Source organism: Anastrepha ludens, chromosome 5 (assembly GCF_028408465.1).
Source record: "Anastrepha ludens isolate Willacy chromosome 5, idAnaLude1.1, whole genome shotgun sequence".
Classification (NCBI taxonomy): Eukaryota; Metazoa; Arthropoda; class Insecta; order Diptera; family Tephritidae; genus Anastrepha; species Anastrepha ludens.
Window position 1 is genome coordinate 54,351,145 of NC_071501.1, and position 24,566 is coordinate 54,375,710.

Sequence of the window (24,566 nt, forward strand, 5' to 3'; positions counted from 1 at the left end):
AAGGGGCATTGAGAAAGTTTAGATGCTTTTTGGCACACCAGCTGTAAATTGGTAGACAGAAACCGATTTTAGATAATACGAGAAATCGAATAATGGTGATAAGTGTGTTTTGATGTATAGGAAGGTGCTTTGATGCCAAATATTTAATAATGTTCAGCCTGGTGAAAAGGTTAGTTCTTAGTGTTGAACAGTGGGGCTTAAAAGTGTTCTTATCATCAAAAATTACACCAAGTTTTTTAAGATTGGCCACGTTCTCTATTGGCGAATTGTTTACGCTAAGGTTTATACGTTACAATTATGCTTTCGGCATATACATATGTATATTAGTACCTTCCTTTTGCTATATGTCTGTGTTGTCCCTGAGTATTGCTGCCAAGCATTGATATCATTTAGCAAGTTAATTAAATTCCTTTCCACTGTTGAAGGATATTTATAATATATATATATATATATAATTGGCGCGTACATCCTTTTTGAGTGTTTGGCCGAGCTCCTCCTCCTATTAGTGGTGTGCGTCTTGATGTTATTCCACAAATGGAGGACCTACAGTTTCAAGCCGACTCCGAACGGCAGATATTTTTATGAGGGGCTTTTTCATGACAGAAATACAATCGGAAGTTTGTCATTACCTGCCGAGCGGTAACCGCTATTAAAAAAATTTGTTCTTAATTATGGTGTTTCACCGAGATTGGAACCTACGTTCTCTCTGTGAATTCCAAGTGGTAGTTACGCACCAACCCATTCGGCTATGGCGGCCGCCAACAAAACTGTATAGTTAAATATTTTAAAAGAGACTTATTTTTACTTTTATTATTATAAGTGCTAATATTTTTGTTCATATGAAATTTCCCTTAATGCCAAATTAACATTTCACATTTTTCAAAAAATGTTGGACAAATATTTCCGTTATAGAAGATATGCAAATATGTAGGTCTGTCCTCGACTATATGCCTCTCGATTAATTTATGCTGTTCCACACAACCGTTATGTGAATAATATTATAATACTCTTCTGGCAAATGTGAGTAGGTATAATAAGGAAGCATTTTTTTGATTCGATATTATTTATTTTGGAACCTGAATTCATCGTAGATTTCATTTGAATGGAACTTGAATGGCTACATGATCGAATTGAAATTGTTGGCTGCTTTAAAATTGTAATATAACACGCTTATTATTGTTAATTGAAGAGGCAATCCACAAGTTCGGTTCATTAGCTTCAGCTCTGTGGCACCTAGTAACACCTAGACATCTAATAAAAATATATTTAATATTGTATAATACTCGTACTAATTATGTGTTTTGATACATTTCATATTTTTTCAGGACTAGGATTCATATGTTGTATGTTGCGAATACTCTTTTGTATTTGCCCGTCGCACTGTATTTCAACAAATAAAAACAATTTTAAAAAAGATTGCAATAAAATTGATGCCGACTACACAACTTCATTACTCCGTGGAGAGGGAAAACGGGTTTCTATAGCGAGGCGACCGGGCCTTCAGGTAAGAAATCAATTATTTAGGCTCAATTTAGGTCGTGTGTGTGTAGGTTTCTCCATACGCTTAACCCTCTGGTGCCCAAATTTTATTTTTGAATGAAAAAAATTGCTTTGGGTGGGGATTATGGTAAAATTATAGGTTCTTTATCAAGAAAGTGAAATTTTGTTCCTTAATCCGATTATATAGGGATAAAACCTTACCCCGCCTGCAGGCGGCCTTGGGAAAGAACGCCAAAAAAAATATGAATGAAAAACTTGCAAATTCAGTGTATTACGTACTTTTATTGAACAAAACAGAAAGTTTTTAACAGAAATCAATACAAAACAAACAGTCAGTCTTATTTCAAATAGTTTTAGAAAAATGTCTACAAAAGAAAGGCATGCTTTTGGGCATAAATAGGCAGTTGGTGCAAATTATTTATGGTGAAAATTGTGAAAGCAGTCCTTTTGCTGGGAAAAACAAAGATTCAGATTCCATTTTCGGCACACGATTTGAGTTTCGGAGGTGCAGCCAGGATATTCGCACATATTTTTACCGGTGCGTGATAAAAACTTTGCAAAATGTCCAACTCCGTCGTAGCGAACGTCGTCAGGAGGTAAGTAAGCTTTCCTTCCAGTAAATTTTACTTGAGGAGTTTGTCATGGACGACCTGGAGCTCTTGGTATTGAAGAATATTGTTGTTTGCATAGTACGTATGCGATCTCTGCCCGGAAGTTCGGCAGTTGGTACTGCCTAGCATGCGTGTCAATCTTGTTAATTCTTCTGAACAAAACATAAGCGTTTATCATGGCCATATCAAGCAGGTGATTAAAGAGTCGGTTTGTATACTTATTGCTCTTTACCGGAATCTTATATCGCCCAATTAGTCCATCCATGAGGTCGACGCCCCTCATATATGACTATTATATTCACGAACTGCATTGGGGCAATCGACATCAACAAATTTTTTTTCTGAGCGGACGAACCGCGACACCTTATTTATAACATTTGTTTCATTCTGGAAGGGCTTTTCGCCTGCGTAACTCGATGCGAGTCACACTATTTTATTGTCCTTCCAAACTGATAATGAAATGTCAACTCCTAAAGCAGATCCACAAAATTCAGTTGAATATCCACGGGGTTGTTTCCTGAGATCAAGATCTGTCGGAAGTTTGCAATTCGGAATTCGATTTGAACGAATAGTTCCCAGCGAATGTATTCCGCGTGATTTTAGATAAACCAGAAGTGGCAGTGACCTCTAATAGTTGTCGAAATATGTTATATGGTTTTTAAAATCTGGAATATTACGGGACAATCGGTCCACCACATTCGCTGATGCCCCAAGATCTGGTGTATCAGTCAGAACAGCATTGTCTCCTGCGCCGTAATATATTTCGAAGTTATAACAAAATCCGAAGGAGTCACACAAAACGAAGAGTTTTATACCCCATTTATGTGGTTTATCTGGCAGATATTGTCGAAGGAAAGTCCTCATCTTCGGTGCGCACATTTGTTCATCGTCACATAAACGTTGAGTCATCGGAATGGACTGAAACCTGTTATTGAAATGATCAACGAGACATAAATTGACAACATGTACATAAATTGACCCACACTTCTGATTCCAGCATAGAATCTGACAAATTTACCGCCCTGTTAATCACCTCGTCAATTCCAGTGTCGATAGGTAATTCTGCATCGTCCACATCTTCGTCTAAAAGATCTTCCAAATCTTCTTCCACGTCTGATTCATCGTCGATTTCCAATAAATCCAAAAATGTTGCAATATCTTGATCATTGAGGGATGATAATTTACACTTTTGTCATTGATCCATTTCTAAAAAACCAAAACTTTAAGCTTAGCCCCCCTCTAAAAATATCAAAATTTCAAACTTACCGCAAAATGTTATTTATTCCGAGTTATCCCAGGACCGCCTCTAGACGGGCTGTCTTCAAAGATTTATAAAATACAGGAAACACTTTTTTTTTGTTATTATTTTTAACTTTCGTATTTTGAACACAACCAGCAACACTATGATAATTTTTATTATAAGCTGAATACACTTCTAATATTTTTATTTAATTTTTAAAATACACCACTTTTGCAGAATAATTAATTTGACCGCTTTTCCCTATTTTCCGACTTCAAATGACTATGACGGCTGATTAAAAAACAAGACGCTGCTGCAAATGCACCAGCAATAATTTTGGGACTTTCCGGAATTAGAAAGAGTTTAAAAAGTAACGAAATGGTATTTTAAAAGGGAATAAGCGTGAAATAAACTTAGGCCGTCTACAGGCGGTCTTGGGTACTAGAGGGTTAATAAAATACTATTTTTACCTCTTCATAGTTAAGAGTTAAATAACTCTAGCGCAACTCAATTTACTGGACTTACTCTAACGGTTATTTTAAATTAAACTACTAAACTACTACTATTTAGCGCCTTCTCTCAAGAAAAAAACAGTCTACATTATAGAAATCATTGAGTAAATAATAATATAGGGTCACAATCTCGAACGAATGTCAGTACTAGCAACCCATTTCCATGCTGTGTGACTCATTTTTGTGAAATATGACAAAAGTGAAATACAAGGTATGAAGGGAAGAGGAAAGAGGAAAAACAAATCATCGCGACTTGTTGTAGAGCCGAGAACCGAGAAACGAGGTCTTTCTTCTTTCACACAAAAAGTAAACGGCGTAAAATAGGACAATGGATGGATTTCCTTAGCGGCCTAGAGTACGCGGAATCCGAAAATCCAAGAACGATGCACAAAATCGGTCAAAATTGGCCCGACTGGGGATTGTAAAAGATCATCATTTTCTGACAGCTTTGACCTCTCTGAATCGAAAAATGACACTTAGAATGTTGTAAACCCTGGGGAAAGTGTTGAAAAACCACCCTCATCCCTTAATCTCAAAATATGAATATAAACTGTAAAACATTTTAATACAAAAATAGCACGAGTTTTATTCTCATATATTATTTAATTTTATAAGCAATTATAAGTAAAAAGATGTAAAATCAGATACACCCTTATCAGTTTTAAAAAACCACCCCTTTGCACCCTTACATTGAGTGAAGTAATTATCTATTGTTTTAATCATTTTTTTCATCCCAAGATTATTGTCATTAATAATATTTTTTCTCTCAAGCGAGCTGATAATTACCCCATAGAATTTTAATACCCCCTGGTATTTTTGAAACCACCCCTATTATATCCTTCTTACAAAATACAATCAAAAGTGTTCAAAAAGCCGAAAGTTGTTTCTTTTTCTAATTCATATAATCTTTGTCCTATATGAATGTTAAAAAGACTCTAGTAAACTTCAAAAACTCCACACTAAAAAAACTCACCCCCTTTACACCCCTTATATAAAAATAAATCATTAAAATTCCCAAAAAAGCGTAAGAAATCTATTCTTTTTTGCTTTCGTTACTTGCTTCTTGACCTTATTTCAAAAACATTCTAATCAATTTAAGGAGCACCTGATGGCTTAAAAAACAACCTTTTTTACATCCCTTAAAAAATAAGTAATAGTCAAAACAAATTGACGTCGGATATATAATTATCAACCTTAACAACTGCAAGGCATGATTTAATTAACCTAATTTAATTTTAAAAAAGTCAAGCGTTAAAGGGTTTTAAATACTCGCTTTTTAGGGACATAAAGCAACATTTATTTAATTTATTCTGCGAGGGTAGTTGCCGGCAAATATAGTTTTTTGATAAATTCATTGAGTTATTTGAAAACATATTTTTTGTAAAAAACTAATTTTTTTATTATAAGGGGTGAAAAGAAAATTCGTTCTCTGATGTGATAGGATCCTCTTGCTTTTGGTGAACTTTAATGATTTAATTATTATTCTTATTGCAAAAGGGATGGGTACTATAGAAAAAGGATTGAACCTTATTAGTGTTTTTAAGCAAATGATAGGGGTAGTTTTGTAATATGACAATGGGCTAACAGATTCTTGTTTATTTTTACCAAGTGGTTTTACTAAAAAAATTGACAATATTAACACTATTTTTTTATCAGTATATAAGTTTTGACTATTACTTATTTTTTAAGGGATGTAAAAAAGGTTGTTTTTTAAGCCATCAGGTGCTCCTTAAATTGATTAGAATGTTTTTGAAATAAGGTCAAGAAGCAAGTAACGAAAGCAAAAAAGAATAGATTTCTTACGCTTTTTTGGGAATTTTAATGATTTATTTTTATATAAGGGGTGTAAAGCGGGTGAGTTTTTTTAGTGTGGGGTTTTTGAAGTTTACTAGAGTCTTTTTAACATTCATATAGGACAAAGATTATATGAATTAGAAAAAGAAACAACTTTCGGCTTTTTGAATACTTTTGATTGTATTTTGTAAGAAGGATATAATAGGGGTGGTCTCAAAAATACCAGGGGCTATTAAAATTCTATGGGGTAATTATCAGCTCGCTTGAGAGAAAAAATATTATTAATGACAATAATCTTGGGATGAAAAAAATGATTAAAACAATAGATAATTACTTCACTCAATGTAAGGGTGCAAAGGGGTGGTTTTTTAAAACTGATAAGGGTGTATCTGATTTTACATCTTTTTACTTATAATTGCTTATAAAATTAAATAATATATGAGAATAAAACTCGTGCTATTTTTGTATTAAAATGTTTTACAGTTTATATTCATATTTTGAGATTAAGGGATGAGGGTGGTTTTTCAACACTTTCCCCAGGGTTTACAACATTCTAAGTGTCATTTTTCGATTCAGAGAGGTCAAAGCTGTCAGAAAATGATGATCTTTTACAATCCCCAGTCGGGCCAATTTTGACCGATTTTGTGCATCGTTCTTTGCTTTTTATAGCTTTTATATATTCGATGAAATTAAAATTAATGCAGATTCAACGTTATTCTTTCTGAAGCATTCCAACAACACCAAATAGCAGTTTGCATCTCAGGCGAGGCAAATACAGCGTCGATTTGTTTTTCCCCAAGCACTAAATAAGCGTCCGGTAAAATTGCATATATTATATATGTGCATATATGCATTCATACATTTGTATGTACTCACAAATGTAATATACTATGCATGTAAGCATATAACACATGGTCTGAAAAGTCCCTGATCTAACAAAGAAAACACGTTTTTTTTTGTTCAAAATTGTTCTTCACCATTTGTGAGGTTTTGGCAATATTTTGAGTACCTAATTTTTTTATTTTTGTAGGCATTTTATTTATTTAATATAAAATATTTTATAGTGCGACATATGTATGTACTAGTTACATTTTATTTAAATATTTGTGTCACATAAAAGCAGATAAATTTTATATTGTACTTACCATGCATGTATAGGTATTTCTCAAAGGAAAGTACCTCCATTTGTAAAATGAGGGGCCAGCATACCCCTGAGCCATTCCAATTTTTTTGACGAACTTCGAAATATATAAATAGGATTGCATCGAATTTGGCGCCTGGCGTTATTTTTTCTGTAGCAAAAGTGTACCACGGTTTTGGAAGCAGGATCTAGTAAGTACTGCTTTCATCCGCATTGTGGGAAATACTGTTATTTTTAAATACTTTCTCTAGCTTTTTTAGAAATAGCTCCAAACAGCTTTTCATCATATTCTTTAAGACATATATATTTCCAAGCATTTTGGAATTTAGTCATCCAACCATCACTATCCAAAAATTGTCCTGGTAAAATTTAGAGTAACACTTCCTCGCCATTGTCTTAAAACAACAGGGATATGGTATAAACCATTTGTAGATGACCTACTCTATTCTGGGAAATTCACTTTTTATCAGGCACTTCGTACGGATTTCATTCGATACACTTTTTTTACGTATGCCTCGAATTTAATTTTTTTATAATACAAACACTGGTGACTTCGGAACATCATATTTCGGCGATATAACCTTAACTGAAAGCCCCTATTGGAATCGTCCAAAGGTCTCAATATGAATGGGTTGATTTTTATAAGAGTATAGACAAGTACAATACCACCTTGATCAAAAAGTTTCCGGAATATATTCAGACAATTCAAAACACAAGTTTGTTCCTCAAAATGATATTATCGCCTGGAGAGTAAATCTATGAACTCCAACACACTTATCCAGTGCCAGTGTTTGATCCAGCTCTAGAAATATTTCTGGAACTCAATTTTCAGTATAGCCTTCAGAACCGTTTTCGATTTTTTCATAACTTACTTTCGACTGTGAAAACGTGTTCCCCGTCGAGATTTTTTGATAAATGTTGGGTGAGAATCAGCCTTAGAAATCAAGTTTTTGGCGATATCAACACAGTCCATATTTTTATGAAATTCAAGTCCTATGGGACGAACTATGCAACAACACGGAGCAAACCCCATTACACCCTATTATGGAGCAAAAACTATTAACTACAGTGTCCTGAACGGATCCATAAGCAATGTTCAAGTCCTCTGTCAGCTCCTTGATGGTTAATTTGCGGTTATTGATCAACGTTTCCTTCTCTTTATTGATGTTCTGATCAGTTTTCCATATCGATGGCCTGCCACTACGTTCGTCATCCTCGATGTATTCACGATCTTTTCTGAGTGTTCGTGCCACTCGTAAACGGCTGATTTCATCACAGTTTTTGCTCCATTGAATCCATTTTTAACGCAAAATTTAATGCAAACTCATTATTCAAAATCCATTCGTAAAACTGTAAAGAATCGAAAACACATGCAGAGGTAGATTAACTCAAGGTCGCGTAGCTTTTACAAATTTCAAGCAATGGCTAAAAAATTTGGTAAGAATGTTAATCACAGATGTGGCAATATAACAAAAACAAAACATAGCTCAAATCAGTTGATTGAGTCACCTAGCAGTTGTTCCGAGAACTCCTTGATCAAGATAGCACTCTTTGGTTGTTTAGCTGAAGGGCAAAGCTGCTCCAAGTTAGAGAAATTCACTCTATAAATACGAATGCGAACCACGATGATGATAACAATAAGGGGGCGCCGATCAATGTTTTTATTATGCTTCGAAAAGTAAGATGAGTTTTCATTAGGGAAAATGCCAAATACTTAATGGAATCCTTGCTTTTTATATTCTCCTGCATGTGCAAAGAGTCAAATGTTATATGAGCATTAGTACAATCAATATCGAGCATTGAAAAAATAAACGAAGTGGCTACCTGGAGCAATAGCGGGCTATTGAATAGTTAGATTTCAGTTTATCGACAACGTCAACATACACGTATTTTATGCAACGTCGTATTTACAACATTGTTGTTACGCAATGTTGAGAGTATAAGTCTGGGAACTTTCACTGCCACTTTCTACGGAAAGAATTATGAAATACCTTCAATTGTGTATTTTTTCGAGATGGCGATCTAGTCCTAGTCTAAACGGCACGCAAAAGCTTCCCTACAATTTTTTGTTTTCCATTTATTACAATGATAAAAATTCGAGCACCTCTGCATTTTTATCTCAAAGTCTATTTAATATTTCAGCCAAAATACCCACTCGCGCACAAACGAAGCAACAACAAAATACTAAACGAAGGAATGGAAGCACTCCGGCAAATCGCAACCACATCTCTTTTTATGCAAAATGAGCAGAAACCCTCATTGAATCGCGTAGTTCCAATAATTAAGGAGCCAGAAAACATCGGCGGTAAGAATAAGTTGCCATTTTAGAACAATCACAGATATATGTATGCATATTTTTTTCCAGAGCACATTCCCAAGAAAACAGAGTTTTCTAGCTGCGATGATATTTACGATACAAACCATGGAGAAAAGACCGGCACGTATAAAGAAGTCGATAGCGAAGATACAAACAAAGCAGGTGTAGAAGACATAATAAACACGACTACAACTGCCATCAAAGTAAGCTCAGCCGAATCAACAGTAAATACGCCATCTAACGAAGCATCAGAGACCAACCTTGTTTCAAAGTCCGCAGTATTATTAGAGCAGAAAATACCAGCATTCTCGTCGACGCCAATATCAGAAGCTTTAACGATTAGTCCAACCAGCAAATTATCTCGGCAACGTATCGCAATGAACCACAAATTGCTGCAGCAGGCAAAACCACATATAAATGACTCAGATTTACTAATGGAAACTTCGATGTCAATAATCCAATCATCAACTACGGTCAACGAGTTCACCCTAAGAAATGGTTCTAACTCTGATACTATGAACAATGCTTACATCGCTTCTGCATTCATCGATAAAACTAGCACTGGGGCAGTACCTCGAACTACTACATCAGATACAGCATTATCTACACCACCAACGTCTGAAAGAACAGCTGATCTTAATTCAATATCGGAGATAGGAAATATATCTTCGAGTATTGTAGCAGCCCGCACCAATTCATCTAGCACTGCGCCAAGTATACCACCTTTTACATTATCTTTAAATAAATCGATATGCCCATCAGTCCAGTCAATTTTTATTCCTGGGCAAATTGAAGATATGGACACAGCTACATCCGAACAGTCGCTTGCAATTGCACCAAGCTCTACAAATTTGCGGGCATTCGGGCCTGGGATTTCGAATGCCAGATTTATGCTCCCTTCTCCTTTGTCATCATCATCTGACAGTGAATCAGAAGGCTCATCAGCCTTTTCCCCCTCTCAGGCAACAGTAATGCAAGCTTTATCAAAATCTGAGCAATCACCTAGTGATAGTGCTGCTGCCAACGTGGGTATATCGCATAGCAACAAATATGCTCCCCAGAATCATCCTGTAAACATATTTGAACCGGAACTACTACTGAGTCCAGCTAAACTCTGTCAGTAAATTTTTAATCGATTTACGAAAAATTTTACTTTGTACACATCTTGTAAAAATTCATGACAAAATTAAAGTAAGAGTTAGCATATCTGTATGATAGTGAAATTCCTAATTTTTAATAAGTTTTTTTTAGAAACTTGGAGCGTGTTTTGAAAAAGTGTTTTAAATAAATACTTGCCTCTTATTTTTTTGTGGGTGAAAAGTACGTAAATATATAAGTACATATGCATTTAGTTATTTAAAATATTGGATAAGACAATACCAGTGTAAGATATTAAATTAATTCTGTGTTTATTTTGAAGTTAGCCGCATATCACTATTCATACCAGAGCACATCTTTTAAAAGGCCGTATCGGCTTCCGTAATGTAACCCCTGAATGCTACCCCTATGGGTCTCAAGTAGCATGATCGCGTCGGCGCTTGCCATGAGATGACCCAGTCGTTCTTCGAGCGTTGCGTCGCTTGTATATAACAGTGCTACAGTGCCGTCGACGTTGTCGTACTCTGACCACAGAAAGTCGGTTAATACCGCTCTATACCGTGTCCCATGGATGGTAACGGTTTCTCCTTCCCTTCTCCTTGAACCCTGCAAACTATCATTCAAATGATTTTACGGTCAAAACCCAGATAAGCATATTTGCAATTGAGCAGGAATTTCGATAATATCTTTTTATAATTGCCGCACATTGGACAAGCGTGAGACGATGGATCATAAAATGACAAACCTTATTGAATATTTTAACAGTTAGATGAAACCCACAGCTGCAGAAACAAAACAATTGGAAAAACTTTCATTGCTTTCCGGTCACCTTTCACTTTGCCTTTACAAATAACTTGAAAATTGTCAAAGAATTACAAAAAGAAAATCTAAAAAATTTGGTTTTTCCGATAGCTGGGAAACCAAGATGTAAAGTTAAAATATAGTATATCATAGAACGATTCAACATACACTAACGATTCAATGTACATACATACATACATATGTACATAAAGAATGTTAAGTATCCTTTGGGAAATAAAACAAAAAAGATTGTATGTGATGGTTTTCTTCATATTTTTATTACATACATACATTCGGTATTTGTGCATCTCTTATGATTACAGGCCATTTTCTTTTTTTATTCTTTTGGAAAGGCCATACATACATAGATTCAAAATTAACAGAGCAGTGGCTGCAATCTCAGTTTTTGCCGGTCTCTAACGTTCGTTGAGACCCTAATAAGTGTTTAATGTCGATCACACTTTTGCATTCTGTACATCGTGTTGTATTGTATCATTCTTGGATATTTGGTGCTACAGCTATCAGAATGCTGCGAACAGCAGGCTTTAAAAAATACAAGCTGGATATTTATACAAAGGTGCATTCATTAAAGGTGGCGGCGCTAAATCAACAATAGAAAGTAGAAAAGAGAGAGAAAAGGACGAACTACGTTGCACAGCCGACATTAAAAGTGGAGCCAAAAGCATACAACGATAGTGCGGTTAGAACGAATTTTCGTCATTTCGGGTGTATACGGCGAATGAAAAAAAGCAAATCTGAGCTTTTAAATAAAGCAACAAGTTCCACTGCTGAATTCAATTTTTAATATGAGTTGTGCATGTGTGAGTAGATCTAGTTGTCTCGAGTGAGTGTTTGGGCCAATAAACTTCATTCATTGGATGTGGAACATTCATATTCAATGTGCCAATAAAAACATTTGGGCGCGCCACTGAATCGGTATGTATTTACTTGGAAAGCAGCAAATACCGTGACTGAAAAGTGGTTGGAAATAGCGCATTTACAAGTAAGTACTTGAGTATTTTCGTATCAAACTTTCAGCGGTTGGTATATAATCGATCTTTCAGATTGTTGAGGTTTGTTATGACAATGTTTACTTTATTACATTTTTACACTTATTTTACCTCTTTTTGAGGTACTATAATGTAAGATTCTCTATTATGAATACTATTATTATACACTAGTAGAAAGAGCTGTGCTTATTATCGCCGATGAAAATCGTTGACTGCCTTCTTTTTTGCATATAATTAACCTTCGATAGGCACACCAATTTTTTGTTTTTTGTTTGACCTAAACGATACACTGGGGTTAAATTTCACCCCATTTCATAAACTTTTTTCTACAGAGTAAAAGAGTTTATTTGCACCTTTTTCGTAAGTATTTAGTTAAAATCAATTTAAAATGAATTGCTTAATTCAATTTATTTATTTAAGATATCAGGTAATATAATAAACTACATGGATTTTATTCACATAAATAAATCTTTCTAAACTATCGAAAAGCTATCTTGGACTTTGAAAACTATATAAGCCAAAATTAGGTAGTAAGAACACAATAAAAAAAGCAAATTAATAAAAACTATATAGTGAATTATTAGTTAGTTAGTTGCTGTATATGGCTTTTGTATTAGTATGAATTATATTTTTGTATAAAATCTATATATAAAAATGAATGTTTGTCTGTATGTCCTCGATGAAATCAAAAACTACTGGACCGATTATTATAAAAATTGGTATATATATGTATTTTTCCACGGAGAAGGTTAGTAGAATATGCTCCTTGCTGCCACTCGGCACCAGGTGGCGCTGCAGAGTAGCAACTTCTGTCCCGTTCAACCGATTTTTTCGAAATAAACAAAATCAATAAAATGGTTTAGAATGCATTGAATATTTGTGTACTGATTTTTCTTTAAAGTTAGTTTTCTCAAATTTATTTTAGTTGTTGGCGTAGCAAAGCGCGCCGGGTACAGCTAGTTAATTATAAAAAAAAAAGTCAAAACTTATCAATATGTGGAGCACACTTTTCCTTAACGCTAACAGCATGTACGTGCATGTATGTACATATAGCTTAGTTTTGTCAAAGGTGAATTTTTATCTCTTTTAATTCCATTTCTATAAGAGTGATTTTTTTTAGAGCAATAATGGCCTCTAAAGAAAGTGAGGTGGAAATTTTTTTGTCTGATTTTGATGATACACTAATTGATTTTGAAGACGATGATAGTGTCCTAGACTTATCAATATATGTGGTGTCAACTTTCTTTTGACATTGAGTGTATATGCAAAACAAAAGTACGCGAACTACACACTGTAAATTTCACCCAATCACTTTTTTAGCTCTGCATAAATTCGGTACGCACCAACTACTGAGGACTTACTGCATGAATTCGTAGTTGCTAAAATACAGCTACGTTATATTTCCAGATGTTAGAAACAAACAAACATCAAATATTTTTTTGGGTGATTCACACCCCACTGTATCTACCGAAAGTTTAGCCAACTAGTCAATAGAAAGTATTTCAAAAACTTAAATCATAAATATAATAAAGGATGATCAATTTAGAGGTATCGGCTTTTACGTTGTTTTAATAAAACAACGAGAATTCAAATTGATTAGGCAATCTTTGTTATTTTTGTGTAGAACCATTTATGACATTTATTTTTTAAAGATAATCCCTTTGAAATGTTGCAACTGCCCCGTAATTCGATCATCCGTAAACACCAATTTTGAATGACTCGCCGGAGGACTTCGGTCGGTATCTCGTGAATAACTTTAGTAATGTTGGCTTCCAATCCCAATCGAAGCTAGTTTATGCACAAAGCATTTAGACTTAAAATTTGGTTTTTTTTTTGTCGGAACAGACTAGCAAGTAGAACACTCAGACAACATTAAATCCATTGTACTGCATTCGGGAGACCTCAATCCTGATTCGAGTGAATGCCGGGCAGACGCACAGAAACTAGTCCGCCATCTCATCCTCCACACCACATGCTGGGCAGAGTACACTGTCTGAGATGCCTACCTCTTCCATGTGCTTCGCCCATAGAAAGTGGCCCGTCATCAGTCCAACCAGCTGCCTACAGTCCCTTCTGCTTAATGACAGGAGTATCTGCGACAGTCAGTCGGACATGGCAGGTAACATCAGTTTTGTCCATCTAATCCATTTTGTGCATTTTGCTAATCGTGACTTTGATGGCTGCAGAAGGGAGTGGCAGAAAAGACTCCGGGCCCAAGAAGTTGTACTCAGAGCTCATCCTAGCTAAAGAGTCAAAGAGCTCGTTACCCGCGATACCCACGTGTCCCGAAACCCATAGTAGCATCAGAATATTATGTCTACCGACATAGTTCAGCCTGGATTTATGGAACTCAACTACCCTTGAAGTGGTTGTAGGGCTGTCTAAGGCCATGAGCGTAGCTTTGCTATCGCTGCAAACACATACAGGTCTGCCACTCCATCTGTTTTCCACAACAAAGTTCATCGCTTCTTGAACAACATACACCACCGCTTGAAACACAGATGCCTGCGAACCAAGAGCAAAGTTTAGTTTTGTCCCACCGGATTCCATGTAGACACCATTTTCAGACTTTAGCCATAATTGAGGCTTTGACAGGACTACACTTGATCTCTTTTCAAGTACGGATCTTGATGGCATGGAGTCAAGCAGTTACAAACGTAGACTGTGTGGCCTTGTAATGTCTGTTTAGGCAAGAGGAAGCGATAAACTCGAACAACTAGAGCCTCGTCCATCGCAACAGAGAACAAAGCTCAGATTAAGCCTCTCACAGAACCTCACGAGACTGGTAGCCTTCCCAGGTGGGGACGCTTCCAGAGCATCGTAAGGAAAATAAGCAAATGGCGGAGGCAATAACCCGACGCATTAGTCGACTTTTAAAGTATTTGATTTCTGCATCAGTCAGCTGATGGTCAGGCCCCAGTTTACCGATCACAGCCACAGGTCGTGGACCAGCAGCCTTCTCGATATAGGATGGCTTGGCCACAACCCTTGAATATGCTCGAACCTTGTCAACCGTTTTCTCCTTCCCCTCCTTGCCACGTTCTTCAATATCCCGGCTTCCTTGGAAGGTGGCCGCCATCGAAGTGGCTTCACAACGCACGCCTCCAAACGACTCTGTGTCTCTGAAGAAGAGGAAATTGCGATAACAACCCCCCGTCTCCTCCAGAATGCGCTTTCGCTCTTATAGCTGAGAGACTTTGGTAATGGATTGCCAATTGTGTGGGTTCCACCTGGAGTAATAATCCTATCCTTGTCCATTACCCGATGATGGTTTTAATTCGGGACTCCTCCCTAGCCAGTTTGATTGACAAGTAATGATTTGCATACTAAGTATTCGTGTATGTTTTCATCACCATTTTTGTAACATGTGCACAGAAATTTCCCCTCTTGTTAGGTTGGTGCATTAAAATAACATCTGGCAAGTTTTTGCTATATCAAATAAATTAAATTAAAAATTCAGATTTCAGAGTAAAAAACACGGCTATTGTTACATATGCAATAAATGAAAGATTAAAACAAACACATTTTTAATGAAGTTTGACTACGGACCTTATAAATTTGCCTACCACTTGATGAATAGATACTCTGGTTTACTATGTGGGGTTTTAACCCTATTCGGGGAAGTAATGTTTTCTCTCTCCTTCGGGCTCGACTTGATACCGCATTTCACTTGCAAGATATTTTTCTGTCTATGATATGTATTGTACCATAAACGTTGACGTATTAGTATAATAGTATTTACAAGAGTGCATACTTACTCAGAGCCCCAGGAAAATCTCTTCCGCTTTCAACATTTAGATATAGATTTAACGATGTGCCGCAACATATGAATGTTGTATAATCTGATTTATGTTATAGTACAGAACGGTTCTTTGTTGTGCAATTTATTTATTTTGATCTAGCTCGACAAAAAAAAAAACAAATGACGTACTCTATTGACTATCTACATCATGTAGGTAACGGTGCTACATGGAATCAAATAAGACGAACGTATAATCATATCATATCATCCACCTCTCTTAAATAAATGATGTAGAATATCTTTTAGTCTCGGCTGCAACACCGCGGTATTTATTGAGTGCACGTTCGTTTGCATAAAAAAAGCGTATGAAAATTTAATGGTTTTGACATTAGTTTCATTATTTTACATTTAAAACTAGATTTCTTTTCATAGTCTGTCATACATACAGATATTTAGAAGTCTAAAGCCCACTCGCTTTTGGCAACAAATTAATCGACTTCTTTCATCGAAAAATTTGGCATTAGTTAGGCTAGGTTAGGTTTGCGATGGGTGCCACTCTCTATGAGAATGTAGAGAGGCCTACTTAGGCCTCGAAGCCCGTTGTTCTACCATCCGTTTGGGCATAAGTCTACCCCCTATATAGTCTCAAGAGCCTTGGTGGAATTATGGAACAGCGCTCTTTCAGTTTGCAGCTCTTCAGTTTGTTCTTGGATACCATCTACCGCCTGGGCCTACTTTCAATGCTTCGGTTCCAGTCAAGTGTATGGTTTAGAATAATCCCAAGGATCTTTACCTCGGTAGCAAGTGTAAGTCTCACACTACTTAGTGAAAGGCCCAAGAAACGGATTTTTATATTTCCTTGTAAATACCACCATTTCGTTTGTGCTGATGACTTTCAATCTACTCTCCTTAGACCAGTTATACACAATGCAGAGAGCGTTTTGTAATACTTCGCTCAAAACTTGGAGATGCTTACCCAATGCTGTTAATGCAATGTCATCCGGATAAGCGACGGCCAAATCCATGCTTCAGCGTGTACGTATGATTAAAAAAGGGTTAGGAGAATTCATTGTCTTTTTATATTGATTTCTTTATTTTACACTTAAAATTATGTTTTCTTTTCCATAGTCTGATAGTACGAGTAATACATACAGAGATTTATTATTTTTAGAAGTCTAAAGCCCACTCGTTTTCGGCAATAAATGAATCGACAACTTCTTTCATCGAAAAATTGGGGATGAGTTGGTCTTGTGTTAATTTAACTCTAGTAACTGGATCAAAGTGACCTACTCGTTGCAAATGCTCCTCAATATCTTTACGTTCATATGTAATGCCGGATGGTGTTATCACAGGATCGGTGAGAATTTCAAAACTGATTTTACCACACAGATAATCTGGCACATCACGTTTCTGTAAAGAGATAGAAAAGATTAAAGCAAACAAAAGAAATTGGATATAAGTCAGGTGTAAAATTAATCAATGATATTTCCACACAAGAACTAAATGTCCCACAAAACTTTAAAAAGGAAAATATTTCAGATGAAATAAAGCAAAGCCATAGGCACGATTTATTACCATATTTACTTTACTATTCCTATACAATAAAAACCATATAGCGCAAAGTTTCAAACTTTGCACAAAATTTGATCCAAGCTTTCTGCTTTTTAACCAGAATTTTTCTATATAACAACCAGTAACAAAAATTGCCAAAAATCAACGGTATTTTGTAGTCAGTTATTATACTAAAAACTTTTAAATGTATTTTATGTTAACTTCTAGCTTTGACATTCCTCACGATATATTATAACGGGTGATTTTTTAGCTATTATCTTTTTAAACAGTTGGTTTAAACAGCTAACGCACGTTTCGTGTTTTGTTTCACTGTCAAACATCTTCAGTTTGGTCTATAATTTAACCATGAATCGTCTTACAAACGAACAACGCTTGCAAATCATTGAATTTTATTATAAAAAAAGCGTGTTCTGTTAAGAAAGTTTATCGCGCGCTTCTTCCATTAGCTATTTGAGCTATTGTGACTAAATTTAGAACCAAATTTACATTATTGGACATCAAACCACCAACACGCTTACGTAGAGTGCGAACTGAAGAAAATATCGCAGCTGTATCGGCCAGTGTTAATGATGACCGTCAATTATCGATTCGTCGCCGTTCGCAGCAATTGGGTCTCTGTTACTCAAAAACGTGGAAAATTTTGCGAAAGGATTTAGGTGTGAAAGAATTGAAGCCGAACGACCTACCGCAATGCAGAGTTTTTGGTGAATGGGCTCTTAGAAAGTTGGCCGAAGATCCACTTTTTTATCGAAAAATTGCGTTAAGCGACGAAGCACATTTTTGGAGCAATGGGTACGTAAATAAGCAGAATTGTCGATTTTGGAATGAAGATCAGCCAGAAGAATTGCAAGAGCTACCAATGTATCCAGAAAAGGTCACAGTTTAGTGCGGTTTATGGGCTGGAGGTATCATTGGATCGTAACGTAACTGGGAATGGTGAGCGTTACCGTGAAATGATATCCAACTTTTTTTTGCCCAAAATGCAAGAGCTTGACTTGCATGACATGTGGTTTCAGCAAGACGGTGCCACATACCACACAGCACGCGTAACAATGGATTTGTTGAGAGGCGAGTTCGGTGAACATTCACGTTCGGGACCTGTCAATTGGCCACCCAGATCGTGCGATATAACGCCTTTAGATTATTTTTTGTGGGGCTATGTTAATGCTCATGTTTATTCAGACAAGCCTGTTTCAATTAACGCATTGGAAGACAACATTAAAGCATTTATATGTGAGATACCGGCCGAAACATTGGAAAGCGTATGCCAAAATTGGACTAAGCGGATGGACCATTTGAAACGCAATCGCGGTCAACATTTGCATGAAATAATCTTCAAACATTAAATTATATGGACTGTACAATCGATTTAAATAAAAATTTCACGCATTTTTCTAAATTTTACGTGTGTTTTTTTGAAAAACTTTATTATTGTTCTTAAAAAATCACCCTTTATATGTTTCAACCTACGAAAAAATGGTTTTTCGGCCCTAAGTATAGCTTTCGAGGATAATTTCCAAATTTTGAGAATGCAGTTTTTTTCTTAACTAGACCGATATCTATTGTATGGCTCGAAGGAAGTATGTTTTCAATCTCATTCGTTTATATTCAAGCATATATGCACACATACATATTAATTGTGCATAGATTTAAAAATCTCAGGAAGACTATATTTGTTTTTAATTATACTTATCTTATCTTCGTTTTTTTTTTTTAAATAAATATTAATCTGGAAAATATTATTTTGTATAGAATGCCTTCTCAATTTTAACTTATTTATGACTAGGAAAAGCGCGAACCAGGTATTAAAAATCGGAGGTAGCGTTTTATATTTTTAATCAATCGCACATAAATTTTCTATGAATCGTTGGTACCATTTGGGTGCAAAAAATCATTGAATTTTATCTATCGTGATATGAACGAAAATAATGTTACACGGTGCTAATATTTCTATTTATTTTCTTGGTCGCTTTTTTAATATAAAAATGGACTCTTGGCCAATATTTGTAAAATGAAGGAAAAATATGTATCCATAAAAAGGGCGCAAAGTTAATGGAACAAAAATGGGTCTTAAAAAATCCTTATAAGTCTTGAGATGTGCTTATAAATTTCAGATATTTCTTCTTGGTTCGCGCGATAGCCGCTTAAGGGATTTTGGTCGAGATTTTTATTCATCAAAAAGTTTCAAACCTTGTGCAAAGTAAAAAAAAAAACTAACAAATTTTATCAAATTGAAGAGAGCCTATGGCGAGTGTACTTTACCAACAACACGGGTCTACGAGAGGCAAAAGGATTTTGCAGAGGGCCGAGAAGTCGTGGAAGATATGCCCCGATCTGGTCGCCCATCAACGTCTTCAACGGATGAAAACGTCGACAAAGTCAAGGAAATGGTGCTGGAAAACCATAATTTAAGTTTGAGGAAGGTAGCTCGTGACATTAGCTTGTCTCATGAAACAATTTGCAACATTTTACACCATCAATTCGACATGAGACGCGTGGCTGCTCAACTCGTTCCAAGAGATTTGAATTTCTTTCAAAAAATTCATCGGAAGACAAGGCTGAAGACATGCTTGAACAAGTGAATTCCAACCCAACGTTTATTCCGCGCATCATAACAGGTGACGAGACGTGGGTATAAGAGTTGGACATGCAAACCAGTTTACAGGCGGCTGACGTGGCTGAATGGCGCTATCCACATGAGCCGAAACCCAAAAAACCACGTCAAAGCCAGTCAAATGTGAAAGTCATGCTACTCGTTTGCTTTGATTATCATGGTGTTGTGCACTCGGAATTCGTTCCAAAAAGTTGTACGGTAAACAAAGAATATTATTTGGAAGTTATGCGACGTTTGAGAGAGGATGTGCTAGGGAAACGGCCGAATTTGTGTAAAGAAATCTCATGGATCTTGCACCATGATAACGCACCGTCTCACAAGGCTCATATTGTAAACATTTTTTCAATCAAAACCTCTACAAATATCATCGAACAACCACCGCATTCATCGGATTTAGCTCCCTGTGATTTTTTCCATTTCCGAAAACTTAAATTGTCACTCCGCGGACGCCGCTTTGAGTTGATAGAGGCCATTAATGATAATTCGCTGAAGGAGCTGAAGAAGATCTCTTCAAATGCGTTTAAAAGGTGCTTCGATGACTGTAATAATTGTTAGCATATATGTATTGATTCGAATAAAATTTGGAGATTAAACAAATGCGTTTATGGTTTCAAGTATATTTTGAAGGGTCAAGCAAATTATTGCCACAATTCAGTTGTCACGATCATCCCGGTCACATCAATCGGCAGTTTACATTTTGCTACTCACACTCTATAAAATATTACTTACTCAAACAAGACCTTAATACAATAAAATTTTATATAAAATTTGAAGATAAAATTCTCACTTGGAACTTGAGAAAATGACTGCAAAAGCCACAAGAGCACTCTTTACCTGCACAAGGCTTTTCACTACAGTTGTTAAACCTATAGTCACCTAAGCAACGAAAGGCGGTAACTGAACTCAACAAATTGTACCGCCTCGTCTGTTTCGGTATAACAGGAGCAATGAAAACATTCCCAACTCTCCCCTTACGTGTGCTCTTATGGTGTGTTCTTGGGCTCCTAAGCATGAACGAAATGAAATAGAGAACCATCTAGCTAAAAACGGGACAATCATGTCTCATCTGCCGATTTTAGAATGTGCTAAAATTTTTAAAAAGCCTAAGGTACCTCAGCGGGCTTTACACAATAGATCTCTTTCGGTTCCCAAGCGCAGTAGCCTAATAATAAAAATAATATAACATATAGAAACTTACCCGTCTTCTGTCATCAACTTTTGCAAAGATATTGTTTAGCTCTTTAATGTGATCATCCTAAAAGTATAATTTAAAGTATAGATAAATGTTTATGTTTACAAGAACGTTTATTATAATAAAGGGTGGTTAAATTTCAAGGGCCGATGTTGGATGTGAACCACACCTAAACGTCAAGTTATTTTTTGCATTTCATTTGACATTTTTCAATTTCACACTAACTCAATTTGAACCATGGAAAGATACACAATCGAGCAGCGCGTTAAAGTTATTCAGGCTTATTATGAAAACGGGCGTTCAAATCAAAATGCATATCAAAGAAAATCATCTTCAGTGACAAAGAGTGACTGTTTGGTGCGGTTTATGGGCCGGTGGCATCATTGGGCCGTATTTTTTCCAAAATGAGGCCGGTCAGGCAGTTACTGCGAATAGTGTTCGCCATCGTGAGATGATAACGAACTTTTTATGGCCCGAATCGGAAGATATTGATGGGGACGATATGTGGTTTCAACAGAACGGTGCCACTTGTCGCACAGCTAACGAAACAATGGCTCTTTTGCGCGAAAAATTTGATGGCCGAATAATCTCACGTCGCGGCGATGCCAATTGGCCGCCAAGATCATGTGATTTGACACCGTTGGACTTCTTTCTTTGGGGTTGTTTGAAAGAAAAAGTGTACGTCGATAAGCCAGCAACAATTCAAGAGCTAAAGGATGAGATAATTCGGCACATTAACGGCATAGAACCTCAATTATGCCTCAGCGTCATCGAACATTTGGACCATCGGATGGATATTTTGTTCTATACGTAATTGAACCATACCAATATTATCATAATAAAGAGAAATGACAATAATTTCCTAAAAAAATTGTATTTTATTCAAAATCAACACCGGCCCTTGAAAGTTAACCACCCTTTTTAATTTTGTTAGCTAAATTTATAGTAAAACTTAATTGCACATAATATTTTTGTGTTGCACCTTCGGATTTGCATACTCGTAGCTTGCAGCATAGCCTGTTCATGTGAAAAAATCTTAATACTCCAGATTTTCGAGAACTGACCTTTTGCCTTTATTTGGATATATATACTATACGTTTATTGGAATGCAGGCGCAGTGCATAACGCGCAGTGACGAAACTTAGAGTCCATTTAAATACAAACAGAGAAATTACTGAAACTCATAGGGACAACGCAGAAACCTACAAATCTTTCTTATACCCAGAACAAAAGCTTAACGTCATTACTCAATCAACAAGATAAGTGTTTCGCTGTGCGAATTGATAATGATGGCGTTGTCTTTACAAAAACAATGAAGGTTACTCATTAGAAAAAATTAGCATATACGTAGCCGAATTGGCGGTCGCCGTAGCCGAATGGGTTGGAGCGTGATTACCATTCGGAATTCACAGAGAGGTCGTTGGTTCGAATCTCGGTGAAAGCAAAATTAATAAAAATCATTTTTCTAATAGCGGTCGCCCCTCGGCAGGCAATGGCAAACCTCCGAGTGTATTTCTGCTATGAAAAAGCTCCTCATAAAAATATCTGCCGTTCGGAGTCGGCTTGAAACTCTAGGTCCCTCCATTTGTGGAACAACATCAAGACGCACACCACAAATAGGAGGAGGAGATGGGCCAAACACCTAACAGAAGTGTACGCGCCAATTATTTTTTTTTTTTTTTTAATCCTGCTATAAGTTACGTGCGTTATACATATGAAATTATAATACTTTTTTTAATGAAGTTAGTTGTATTTAATCATGTAAATATTAAAAAAATGTAATTTTCATTCGAGCCAATGGCCACCTTTTGCTTTTACGCCAGGTTTCAAACGATGAAGCCATACAGGCTTTGCATCGCATGGTTTCCATGGAACCATCCACCCAAAGATTGTTTGGACTCTTCAAACTTCTGTGATATCTTCGACAGGCCATATTCTCCAATTCTGACCACAAACTTTAGTCCAATGGATTCAGATCTGGACTTCCAAACGGTCAATCATCTGCGGCTATGAACCCAGGAATATTGTTTTTTAGCCACAGCTGGATGGTTTCCACCTTATGGGCTGAAGTGGAATTTTGCTGGAAGATCCAACGCTCTCCATTCAACAGAGTACTGTTCAACTGTTTGACCACGCCTTCTAAGATATCCTCCTGGTACACTTTTGCCCCGGTTTTATCCCTTTTTCGTAGAAATTAAGAACCCTTGAACCCTTGGAACAACGCTTTCTGAGTCTTCGGAAGTTTTAGCATAGATTTTGTCGTTTTACTTATTAAAAACATCTTCAACAGTGAACATTTTCTCATCTGTGCAACGATTATTCTCATGGCCGTTGTCCGCGTGCCACCGAAGAAGCTGCTTGCATCTGTCGAGTCTAATTTTCTGCAAGCGCGTTGCCAAAAGATGACCAGTTGAGCGACGGAAAGCTTTTATGTTAAGATCATGTCTAATTAGTCTTGACATGGATCTGCTCGGTACATTCATTTCCCTGGGCATGATTTTATGCTTCCTGATTAACCCACTTATTTTTCTGTCTGTCACTTCAGACGTTTGAGATCATTCGAGCGGTGAACAAACTTTCTTGAAATATTAAGTTTTTCCAGCAATTCGTAAATCTCACTTGCACTTTTACCACACTTATGTAATATAATCACTGCAGTGTGATAATCCTTAGCTCTCCACTCCTTTGTCAACAGCGGAAATTTGCCACGAAACCGAGTATAATTTATAAGTATACAATGCATACGAACAAAAGCTAAAATAACGGAACTTTTTTCTACAAATTTGTTCTCGCATTGTAAAATTTGTCACAGAATTTATGGCAAGACTAAATATAATAGATTTGCCAGGACGCCGCATAATCAATATTATTATTATATTATTATATTTATTCCTAATAAACGTAATAATTTTTAAATGACAGCTTAGATATGTATTTTTCGCAAAAAGCATTAAAGCTAAATAAAATTTTACTTATTAAAAAATTACAAAACACTTACACACTGCTGTTCAATCTCTTGTTGCTTCTCTTTTAATTCATGTTCGTTAATATTTTCGTCAAGCTTTAATCTACCCAAATGCCTGTCCATATCCTCTTTTAAAAGTCTGCAAATAATTTAATATGTAATGCATGTATCAGTCAAAGGTCTCGGGAATCATACCTGTTTACATAAGTTTGCAGTTCGATCTCTTGACATATCCGTTTTTCTTCTAACAAACTCCATCTCTTTTTACGGGCTAGGCGTAACTGCGAAGTAATGTCATCTCCGAAATTCTGTTTCTGCTCCTTTGATAAATCGAAAGCTGTAAAGTTAAAAATAAAGGATCCAGTGATTGATTCCAAAGTCAAGTTCAAAATACATATGTACATATTTCCACTTAATTTCTGTGCGAATTACTGGGAAAGTAGATGCGTGTGTATTT

At 36.2% G+C, this 24,566-nt stretch overlaps 2 protein-coding genes across 5 annotated transcripts in view; one reads left to right on the plus strand and one right to left on the minus strand.

The window, feature by feature from the left end:
* LOC128865043 (uncharacterized) overlaps positions 1 to 11,225 on the plus strand; it is a 149,746-nt gene extending 138,521 nt beyond the window's left edge. For all 3 annotated transcript variants that reach the window (XM_054104936.1, XM_054104938.1, XM_054104937.1), the window contains exons 5-7: positions 1,326 to 1,504; positions 8,941 to 9,103; positions 9,164 to 11,225. In XM_054104936.1, the coding sequence (XP_053960911.1) occupies positions 1,326 to 1,504; positions 8,941 to 9,103; positions 9,164 to 10,239 (1,418 nt within the window). In that variant the 3' untranslated portion in view covers positions 10,240 to 11,225. The remainder of the gene's footprint in view (positions 1 to 1,325; positions 1,505 to 8,940; positions 9,104 to 9,163) is intronic.
* Positions 11,226 to 16,835: 5,610 nt separating this feature from the next.
* Positions 16,836 to 24,566, minus strand: part of LOC128863373 (E3 ubiquitin-protein ligase CHIP) — a 30,992-nt gene continuing 23,261 nt past the window's right edge. For both annotated transcript variants that reach the window (XM_054102501.1, XM_054102500.1), the window contains exons 4-7: positions 24,305 to 24,446; positions 24,143 to 24,248; positions 21,151 to 21,207; positions 16,836 to 17,176 (exon numbers count right to left, since the gene is read on the minus strand). In XM_054102501.1, the coding sequence (XP_053958476.1) occupies positions 16,934 to 17,176; positions 21,151 to 21,207; positions 24,143 to 24,248; positions 24,305 to 24,446 (548 nt within the window). In that variant the 3' untranslated portion in view covers positions 16,836 to 16,933. The remainder of the gene's footprint in view (positions 17,177 to 21,150; positions 21,208 to 24,142; positions 24,249 to 24,304; positions 24,447 to 24,566) is intronic.